General features: G+C 38.8%; 1 protein-coding gene across 1 annotated transcript in view; it reads left to right on the top strand.

The window, feature by feature from the left end:
• Positions 1-2,351: 2,351 nt before the first annotated feature.
• xrn2 (5'-3' exoribonuclease 2) overlaps positions 2,352-11,747 on the top strand; it is a 55,510-nt gene continuing 46,114 nt past the window's right edge. Inside the window, exons 1-12 of the mRNA XM_079645348.1 lie at positions 2,352-2,579; positions 3,793-3,920; positions 4,482-4,593; positions 4,899-5,010; positions 6,665-6,723; positions 6,908-6,997; positions 7,657-7,729; positions 7,991-8,041; positions 8,280-8,437; positions 8,563-8,637; positions 8,873-9,006; positions 10,337-10,394. Of these exons, the coding sequence (XP_079501474.1) occupies positions 2,505-2,579; positions 3,793-3,920; positions 4,482-4,593; positions 4,899-5,010; positions 6,665-6,723; positions 6,908-6,997; positions 7,657-7,729; positions 7,991-8,041; positions 8,280-8,437; positions 8,563-8,637; positions 8,873-9,006; positions 10,337-10,394 (1,125 nt within the window). The 5' untranslated portion in view covers positions 2,352-2,504. The remainder of the gene's footprint in view (positions 2,580-3,792; positions 3,921-4,481; positions 4,594-4,898; positions 5,011-6,664; positions 6,724-6,907; positions 6,998-7,656; positions 7,730-7,990; positions 8,042-8,279; positions 8,438-8,562; positions 8,638-8,872; positions 9,007-10,336; positions 10,395-11,747) is intronic.

Below are 11,747 nucleotides of genomic sequence, written 5' to 3'. Positions count from 1 at the left end.
GCTTTAATTTGTACGTCACTCCAGGTGTAGGACTCAAAGGACTCGCGTTAATGGAGAGGGGAGACTCGTCACGACCAGCTCATTTCTAGGATTAATTAGTTAATGATCCGGATGAATCAGGACTCGCCCATCTACTTTCAAATTCTAGCGCACTCGAGCTGCTTTCTCCATTCGTACCTACCCTACCTTTAACTGTTTGCTTGCCTCTTTAAACTACTTACTGTATTCTGTCTTTTATCTGCACTGTCCCCCTTTCTGTTATGCTGTTGATAAACATAATAAATTAAGGATTTCTGATTCTGACCAATTTCAATATCTTTAGAAAGAGTAGTCTGCAGCAGAAGGCATCTAAAATAACCCAAGCATGCATTTTTACATGAATTCAGTGAACGCATCTTCTGTTAAAATGTGTTTTCGTGCCACATTCCTGAGCTGCAGCGCCTCTGACTGAATGTATTTCTCTCTCATGGTGGATCTGCATCACCTCGCCCCCCACCTTGCCCTTCCTCTCCTCCGTCTCGCAGCACAGACACAGAGTCATGCGGTGGGTTTTACCCTTTATATATACAGTCTATGGTTTTACCCTTTATATATACAGTCTATGGTTTTACCGTTTATATATACAGTCTATGGGTTTACCCTTTATATATACAGTCTATGGTTTTACCGTTTATATATACAGTCTATGGGTTTACCCTTTATATATACAGTGGGTTTACCCTTTAAATATACAGTCTATGGGTTTACCTGCAGCTGCAGCGTAAATGTTTTTGGAAATGGCCCGTCGGAGCAGGCCAAGTGTTTTCCATCAGCAGCTCTTTGCAGTAATGATACTGCAGTGTTGGTGTCAGACTACCTGAAGAGGGGAGGCTAATGGCGCGCCCCCCCCCCCCCCCCATCTCACACAGTAGATCACACAAACACACACACACACACACACACACACAAACACACACCCCCCCCCCCCCCCCCCAAACTGTACGAGAGAAACCTCTAATTCACCTTAAATGTGGAGCTGCAGGATTGGAAGCGAGAGGGCATCAGAGCAGAGAGTCTCCATTAAAGAAACATTATGTCACATCAGGACAAAACAATTACAGACTGCTAGATCACAAATACACTCTGCACACACACTACATCACACACACTTCATCACACACTAGATCACACACACACTACATCACACACACTGGATCACACACACTAAATCACACACATCACGACACACACACTAGATCACAAACACTATCACACACACTAAATCACACACACTAAGTCACACACTGTATCACACACACTGGATCACACACACTAAATCACACACATCACGACACACACACTAGATCACAAACACTATCACACACACTAAATCACACACACTAAGTCACACACTGTATCACACACACTGGATCACACTCTGCATCAAACACACTAGATCACACACTCTGTGACTTTAAGTGCTGCAGTTAAATTGAAAGCTGTATTTTCAATGAAATCCACAATTATGACCATTTATTTACAATTTATTAAAAAATCAGTAGTAAATATTTATTTTTATTGCATTTTAATAAATGTTTTATATGTAATTGTTGATTTAAAAGTCTATTTTTTAATCCTCTTTTAGTGATTTCTATAATCTTCTCCATGCTGAACGGGAGAATTTTTTTTAAAATTTGTTTTACATTTTCTGTTAAAAGTCCACTAACATGTCAACATTGCAAATCTTGACACTAAACCAGTGTTCTTGGTTATTACATTTCTTTGTGAAATTTATACTTTTCAATGCACTGTATAAATAACGTGTTACAAGCTTAGTACCTGCATTGCAAATGTTATTTCAGACGCCGTCTCCCATTAACTTCATTTGCAAATGTTTTCCTTTAAATTATGTTTATTCTAATACAACCATAGGCATCATTTTCACTGGGGACACTTGGGACATGTCCCCACATAATTTTTGAAATGGCCGATTTTGTCCCCAATATTACGTCTGGTTAAATAAATAATAATACTTCTGTCATCACAGAGAAAACCTTAAAAAAAGATTGAACAGCGAGACTATGTATGTTTGTATTTCCACGGTATATTTTTTACTTTTTTAATGCTATTTTATTTCAATTTGAGACGTTTACATTTTTTATATCTTAGTCTTTTAATTTCTCCAATGTACAATGCCTTGTCTTTTTATGCTGCTGCAACGCAAACATTTCCCAAATCGGGATCAATAAAGTACTTCTTATCTTATCTTATATCGTACTACGCACTGGTTCTGCCACCGCAGTACCGCTTGTGACCGTTCGGGGACGCTGTGGGTACACTCGGCTCTACGAGGCACTCCGGTAAAAGCCGAGTGAACCGGAAACAGTTCTTAACGGCCCAACAGCATGTAGCCGAACAGTTGATTTCATCCAAACAACTCGTGTTTTAACTTAAGCTATTTTAACTCTTTCTTTAACATTTCACACTTTTTTATACGCTGAGAGAGAAGCCACTGTTCACCGAAGATGGGAGTCCCGGCGTTTTTCCGTTGGCTTAGCCGAAAATATGCTTCAATCGTTGTGCATTGTGTTGAGGAGAAGGTAAGGGATAGCATGTTAGCATGTTAGCATCTGCTCGGGTACATGTCGCATTCACGTTGGCGGGAACATTTTAACTATTTGTACCGTTTATAAATGCATTTTATTCTTATCACAAGCTGATGTGTATTTTTTTACAATTAATGCTGCGTTGAAAGTTCATTTTTGTTGTGTTTTTAATGTTTGTGTTCGTCACCGACGCCTCAGAGACCCGGATGTTTGTGGTTTCATTCGTGAGATTGTAAACAAAACTGCGTGGTTATTTATTCGTTTGTTCCACTCCATGGATATTATTATAAAACTGTATTAGCCCATGATGGATAGGAGCAAGGAGAAGAAGATCGTATTCTCATCTCTGGAGTACCAACAAAAAACCTCCACATTATAACATTATTATTGTTTTAAATGAATGGAAATGAGTCTTACGTTTCATCCTCTCTAGTCGACAGGGAGATTGTCCGCCATTTTCTGTTTTGAATATATATATATATAGATAGATAGATAGATAGATAGATAGAGATATATATATATATAGATATAGATAGATAGATAGATAGATAGATATCATAACCATAATAAAACACTATATATATATTCTCAGTAGAGAGAAGACCTATATTCAGATGAGGAACTAGGCATTATACAATATACAGAATTTATAGAATCCTTGTTTATACTTTTTTTCCACCTTTTTTAAAGGTTTGAATCCCTGTACACCCCATTTGGGATCAATACAGTGTCTGTCCGTCTAATATACCAATCTACTGGACATATAAACATAGTGTACTATATACATTAAAATATGTGTACAGTAGCTTGAAATTAAGAGTACAATTCAGCAGTTTCTTCTTCTGTCATATTACCCTGTGACTTTAAATCAATCTAGCGTTGTAATAGCCCATCAGACAAGTAGGACACACCACTTTAATTTGGATTTTAGTGCTATATAAAAAAAAAATTCTTAATGAAAGATCTGCAGTTTTTTGGGGGGAAATTCTCATAGCTTTTCAGCAGCTTCCATGTCATGTGACCCAATGACTTCAGCTTTCAAACTTAGCTCACCTTAACCACCTCTACTTTTAGCTGAAATACAATGCAACGTCTTATACTCAAAGAATTGAAATGTAGCGAAACATTGTACTTGTCTCGTGAGCGTCTGTTGTCTAGCTTTTGGGTTTTCTTCACGAAAGCTTAATTGTGCTCGTTGTCTTCACAGGGGAAAGAATGTAATGGCGTCTGCATTCCTGTTGATACTACAAAGCCTAACCCCAACGAGGTGGAATTTGACAATTTGTACTTGGACATGAACGGGATCATTCACCCCTGCACACATCCAGAGGACAAGTATGAAACACTTAATACATTATCTGTTTTAATGTACCAATAACTTTTAGCAAGTTGACTTGAAACCTAACGCTCGTCTCTGTTTCACACTTTTGTTTTTGCTCCCATTTTTCGTGAGATGAACTCAAAGATCTAAAATATTTTCTATATACACAAAATAACCATTTCTCTGAAATATTGTTCACAAATCGGAAAAAATCTGTGATAGTGAGCACTTCTCCTTTGCCGAGATAATCCATCCCACCTCACAGGTGTGGCATATCAAGATGCTGATTAGACAGCATGATTATTGCACAGGTGTGCCTTAGGCTGGCCACAATAAAAGGCCACTCTGAAACGTGCAGTTTTGTTTTATTTGGATAAAAAGTTATACATTTGAGTGTTTTCCAATGGGGGATTGCGTCCTATTTATTGAATCTTTTAAGTTATTATACAACACAAGTCTGTTTTCCTTTATGCATACAGGGAGTTTTAAAATTGTATTTTTTTAATTAGGTGTATAATAAATCTAGGGGTTAAAACTGAGCCCCTTATTCACATTCTGCCCTCTGCTGTCCACAGAGCTGCCCCAAAAAATGAAGACGAGATGATGGTCGCCATTTTTGAGTACATCGACCGCCTGTTCAATATCGTGCGGCCCAGGAGAGTTCTCTACATGGCCATCGATGGAGTGGTAAGTTACCTTCAGTGTTTAAAAACCTGCATCCACAGAAAAATGTGGCTAAAATAAGGAAACATCTGCCAGAGAATCCACCATGTATTAGTTATAAACAGTGCAATGTGAGAGAATACTGAAGCAGTGAACACTAATCCAGACAGACAGCATATTGATAATAATAATACATGTTATTTATATAGCGTGTTTCCTGGTGCTCAAAGTGCTTTGCAAGCAGGTAAAGAAGAAACATAACAACCTCTTTAATGTCATCTGGGTTAATAAAAGCTGATGTGTCTAAACCTTTGTTTTTCACCACCAAGGCTCCGCGTGCCAAGATGAACCAGCAGCGCTCTCGCCGTTTCCGAGCCTCCAAAGAAGGAGCAGAGCTGGTGGAGGAGAAGACTCGCATCCGAGAGGAGGTCATCGGGAAAGGTGTGTGTTTGAATACCTGCAGATACAAAGAGTGGATGATGGCTAAATAGCTCTGATGAAACTGAACACGGCAAGACATTTTGATCTGAGCTCAAGGACCGGAAATACTGATTGTTACCGGCAAATGAAAAGGAAATATAGTTTGTGTTGATTTAAGAGCAGATCCAGACTTTTAAAACACAGCAGGTGTACTTAGGCCTGTCGCGATAATCGATAAATTGACTTATCGTACGATAAATAAAAATGGACTCGATAACTTTTCTGAGCTCGATAAATTGCCGTTTACATAAAGATGTGACCAGCATTTTAGCCTGGAGCGCTGTGGCTGCCAGGCGCGCTGTGAGGGGCGGGGCTGACACACAGCCAGGTCAGGACACTCCGCGTGCACGTGCAGCAGCGTAGCAGCCAAATTAATAATATAGCGACAAGCGGGAGACAACGTGTGACTTACTCGCGGGGAATTTAAAGTGAAATGGAATTGGTTACAAAACCTAACTACACATCTCGATTCTCTGGTGTGGCAGTATTTTGGATTCAAACCAAATCAACGAGGCGAACCTACGGACTTGAAGGAGCCGGGCGGTGTGTCGCATTGGTTTAAAAAAGGTAGCGACAAAAGCAGGCAATACCACGCATTTTAAACCACCTAAAACACAACCACCCCATTCCGTTTTCCCAGCTGGGAGCAAACACGGCAGCTGGAGATTGAGAGCCCCCGCCCGACAATGCAAACATGTTGGTGTTCCTTGCTCGAAAACTTAGAAAAACAGATTTGGATATGGCCTGTTGAGGCATCTGGGTCTTTGACAGTGGACTGTACACTTGACTGTTGTTTTAAGGAGGGTTTTTTTGCTTGTGAGATAATGTGTGCTCATATTTATTTATTTATAAAGCTCTCTCTCTCATATATATATATATATATATATATATATATATATATATATATATATATATATATATATGAGAGAGAGAGCTCTGTTTTCCAGCCTGACTATTTAATTTATTGTTTTGGTTGTGTGTGATTTAATTAATTTTTTATAATTTAATTAATTTGTTTTATTTATGAATTTATATATTTTAATATTATTTCATTTGCAATGTTGAATGTTCAATAAAAAGTTATGTTTGAAAGGATGTACTAGAATTATTATTATATATTATCATTATGTCTAAAATGGTCTTAAAACGGTGCCGACAATATTATCGTTTATCGCAATAATTTCCAGAAAAATTTATCGTCCAACACAATTAATTATCGTGACAGGCCTAGGTGTACTACCTAGGGATGTCCTGATCACCTTTTTTTGCTCCCGATCCGATTCCGATCATTTGATTTGGACAATTTGCAGATACTGATTTTTCCCGATCCGATCTTTATGCACTGCATTAAGAGGAAAAAAGCATTCAAGTTGTCCCTTAAGGTTATTTTGTTATATTTAAATTGGATATTCTATCCAACATGGATATAGCTTCTTTCTTTCACAGCAGCATTGGATCAAAACAAAATAAAGCTTATCAGTACTCGTTAGCTTACTGCTACAATTGGACACTGCGCCCTGCCCACTCTGCTTCTCTGGGTTTTTGTACGTTTATCCTACTTCTCCAATACCACTTCATGCTCTGTGTAAACTAACTTGCTTTATTTCCTCTACAGGAGGTTATCTTCCACCTGACGAGATTAAAGAGAGATTTGACAGCAACTGCATCACTCCAGTAAGTGGCTTCTTGTTATAGACTCTCTAACTCAGTACATTCTCTCTTTGTTCTCTGTTTTTGTGATGCCAAATTGGGGGAAACTCATCGAGGACCACGACGTGCCTTATTTTCCAAGTGCTGTAAATATATTCTTTGTATTCGTATCATCAGAATAACAGATTTGATCTTGTTTTGTCTGCAGGGAACAGAGTTCATGGATAACTTGGCTCAGTGTCTCAGATACTACGTCGCAGAGAGAATCAGCAATGACCCGGGCTGGAAGAACGTCACGGTAACTTCACTGCTCTGACTTTGAATACAGACTAAACACTTCGGAGCATAATGCTGGTATTGTCGCTCACTGTGATGACGTGTGATGTTGTGTTACATACCAACAATGTTAAATAATAGTTTCACTGATATTATTTCATCAAACGTTCTATAGATATGGCAATAATACTGTCATGGTAGAATCATGCAATACAACTTTATGCTTTTTGATATCATTACATTCGTTGCATTTATTATAACCATGGACGCGGGAAGGGGGGGTGCTGAGGGGGCTGCAGCACCCCCATCTGCGAGGCTCCACCGCACCCCAAACGCCGCTCACCTACAGTGTAAGCGCGCCACAACAGTGTCTCCGCTGCGAGGCTCCACTAGCACCCCCCCCCAACTCTGACTGACTTCCCGCGTCCCTGATTATAACCGTATATATTTTATACCCCAGTAATTCAACAGATAACACAAATGTATTTCGTGTTTTGAACACGAAACCTTGGACATTTTGTTTTTGGCAAAACACAAAAATAGTATGAAATCAAGATTAGAATAAATGTGCCTTTTGAACTTTGTTTGTTTCAATATCTTGGAAGTCTGCATGTAATGCGCTCGTTGTTGATGTGAAAGGTGTTCATGTATATAACCTTTATTCACTTTTTATTTATCCAGGTGATTCTGTCTGATGCCAGTGTTCCCGGTGAAGGTGAACACAAGATCATGGACTACATCCGGAGACAGAGAGGTACAGTACGAAGGAGAGCGGAAACAAAACATCCCACCGTCTACAACAACATACAAAACAAAACCACACAGTTTAGATTTACTACGGCATGAACAGTGCTTCAAACTTTCATAACATAAACGTAAATACACTCGAGAATATTGAGCATTAATTCTTACATTTCTCACATGTTAAGACTTTGATCTGAGACTAAAACAAATACTTTACGAATACAAGCTGACACACATTATATTGACTCTTGTTTGTGATTCTGTTTTGCAGCTCAACCCAACCACGACCCAAACACACACCACTGCCTGTGTGGAGCTGACGGTAAGACTTTAAATGAAGTCTAAAATGTAATGTAGATAAAGATTTGTTGCCGTAAAATACAATTCAAGTTGTGGAGCTGATGGTAAGACTTTATATCACGCTACTAAATGTGAATTAAAAAAGATTATATAAAAGTAATTCATGTTCCAGTCTGAAGTGACCTTGATGTATTGTTTTTTGACTACTTTCTAAGCCAATATGTGTTCATTATGAATCCTTCTCCCCCTCCCATGTTCAGCTGATCTGATCATGCTGGGCCTGGCCACCCACGAGCCCAACTTCACCATCATCAGAGAGGAGTTCAAACCCAACAAACCGAGACCCTGCGCCCTCTGCAACCAGGTCGGACACGAACTCAAAGAGTGCCAGGGCGTGGCTCGAGAGAAGCAGGGAGAGGTGAGTCCAGGAGAACACTCATCCTGACATGAAGTGGAAGTGGATGTTGCATAATAGGTGACCTTTAAGAAGCTGCCACCTTTCCACCAATGATATTTGATCCGTTGTGTTTCCCTCTCTTTCAGCACGATGAATTTGCCGGCTCGATGCCGGGGTCTGAGCAGGAGTTCATATTCATCAGACTCTGTGTGCTGCGCGAGGTAAGACTCTATCTCCTTTTTGGAAATAAATAATGTAATTGCTTCCTTTAGGGCTGTACCCAAATATACTGCAAGAAGTGTATATACATGTAAATAGAATATCATGTGTACAAGAACAGAATATTAAATAATGTACATTTAAATAGACTGGGTATAAGAGCAAACGTTGGTCTTCAGAGAGAAGCACCTTACAGATAACTGTTTTAATTCTTCCTCTCCTCCTCCACGTTTTCAGTATTTGGCTCGAGAGCTGACGATGGCCAGTCTGCCGTTTCCCTTCGACTTCGAGAGGAGCATAGACGACTGGGTCTTCATGTGCTTCTTCGTGGGAAACGACTTCCTGCCTCACCTGCCGTCCTTAGAGATCAGGTGAGCTCCAGGGCGATGTCCAAAATCACAGTAAAACCTATGTTTGTCTAAATGCACAAGATATATGTTAAAGTGCCGTTTTTAATTACGTTTTGGTGCTTCAGGCTTCTGAAAAATGTTATTCAAGAGACTGATCCTCTTGAACGAATCCCACCATGATCAATTGTCAACTAAAAAGAGTTATGATGCAAAAACAACCATCCCCTTCAATTTTGTGAAGCATATCAGAACTGCAATATCACTCAATGATGTCAATTAGAACTTTTTCCAAACCGTGTAGTCCTCATTTGGTTTGAGCTGAAGATCCCAATTTTAAATGTACACGTGTTGTCCACACACAGGCATGAAAAAAATCTTTCAAAGCTTCGCCCGTTCACTTGAATGGGGTGACGTAGAAGATTTTTAATCTTCACCGAACTGCATTGTGGGGAGCGGAGCATGGCTTTGCAAGCATCGTGAGCATCAAAAGTTGAGCAATGTTCAACTTTTGATGCTCCCGATGCTTTCGAAGCTGGCATCAGCCAATCAAATCCCGTTTATGCAAATCCCGCCAGTACAAGCGGTAGCCAATCAAACCGCGTGCTAGCTGGGAGAGCCAGACCGCAGTTCATTTCCTCATATTCCAAACGAGATATTACGGTAGCAAATCACCCGGTTCTTTACGACCAGAACTATTTACCGGGATACAAACCGGAGGAACCAGGCATGGAGGGAGGTGGCAGAGACAGTGGGTGAAACTGGTAGGTTTTCACCTGTTTGGGGATTTTATATCCAGTTTACTTCGTTTTAACATTGCTATTGCTTTGTATGTCGGGGGCGGGACATTCATGTGATTGGTTGTTGGTCGCGTTGCTCGCAAAAAATCGCCGAGCTTCAGACACGCCAAGCTTCAAGACTTTTCAAGATTGTTTTCATGCCTGTGTGTGGACGGGCCGTTAGAGATCAGATTTGCTCCAGGGCCATTATCCAAAATAGCAGTCAGCTCAATAGTTGTTAAAGGCACAATAAATGTAAAAAAGTTACCGTTTTTTTTTTTCAGAGTTGTTCCGACACTGAAAATATGAATTTGTTTGCTACAGATCCTCTTAAAAGAATCCCACCATGATCATTGTAATACTGTCATCTAAAAGGAGAGTTATGATAAAAAAAAACTAACATTCCTGCATTTTTGTGAATCATATCTTAATTGCAATATCTCTCAAAATGATGTCAATTAGGACTTTTTCCAAATCCCGCAGTCCTCATTTGGTTTTTAGCTAAATATCCTAATTTAAATGTTACACTTAAAGACTCGTCTGTCATTTTGACCGGAGATGTTTTTGTGTCTCAGAGAGGGAGCGATCGATCGACTCGTCACCATCTACAAAGACGTTGTGCACAAAACTGGAGTAAGTGTTACACCTGTTTGTATCTTTAAGTGCTTCCTGTTGTGAGTGATTTCCCTTTTTAAAGAAGCTCTTGTAATACCTGTACTTTCTACTTCTTACATGTTGAACACAAATACCTGTACTTTCTACTTCTTACATGTTGAACACAAATACCTGTACTTTCTACTTCTTACATGTTGAACACAAATACCTGTACTTTCTACTTCTTACATGTTGAACTCAAATACCTGTACTTTCTACTTCTTACATGTTGAACTCAAATACCTGTACTTTCTACTTCTTACATGTTGAACTCAAATACCTGTACTTTCTACTTCTTACATGTTGAACTCAAATACCTGTACTTTCTACTTCTTACATGTTGAACTCAAATACCTGTACTTTCTACTTCTTACATGTTGAACTCAAATACCTGTACTTTCTACTTCTTACATGTTGAACACAAATACCTGTACTTTCTACTTCTTACATGTTGAACACAAATACCTGTACTTTCTACTTCTTACATGTTGAACTCAAATACCTGTACTTTCTACTTCTTACATGTTGAACACAAATACCTGTACTTTCTACTTCTTACATGTTGAACTCAAATACCTGTACTTTCTACTTCTTACATGTTGAACACAAATACCTGTACTTTCTACTTCTTACATGTTGAACACAAATACCTGTACTTTCTACTTCTTACATGTTGAACACTAATACCTGTACTTTCTACTTCTTACATGTTGAACTCAAATACCTGTACTTTCTACTTCTTACATGTTGAACTCAAATACCTGTACTTTCTACTTCTTACATGTTGAACACAAATACCTGTACTCTCTACTTCTTACATGTTGAACTCAAATACCTGTACTTTCTACTTCTCACATGTTGAACACAAATACCTGTACTTTCTACTTCTTACATGTTGAACTCAAATACCTGTACTTTCTACTTCTTACATGTTGAACTCAAATACCTGTACTTTCTACTTCTTACATGTTGAACCCAAATACCTGTACTTTCTACTTCTTACATGTTGAACTCAAATACCTGTACTTTCTACTTCTTACATGTTGAACTCAAATACCTGTACTTTCTACTTCTTACATGTTGAACACAAATACCTGTACTTTCTACTTCTTACATGTTGAACACAAATACCTGTACTTTCTACTTCTTACATGTTGAACTCAAATACCTGTACTTTCTACTTCTTACATGTTGAACTCAAATACCTGTACTTTCTACTTCTTACATGTTGAACTCAAATACCTGTACTTTCTTCTTCTTACATGTTGAACACAAATACCTGTACTTTCTACTTCTTACATGTTGAACTCAAATACCTGTACTTTCTACTTC

This window comes from Notothenia rossii, assembly GCF_949606895.1.
Source record: "Notothenia rossii genome assembly, chromosome: 8".
Taxonomy (NCBI): Eukaryota; Metazoa; Chordata; class Actinopteri; order Perciformes; family Nototheniidae; genus Notothenia; species Notothenia rossii.
Note: the sequence above shows the minus strand (reverse complement) of the source record. Positions and strands in the feature narration are given on the sequence as shown.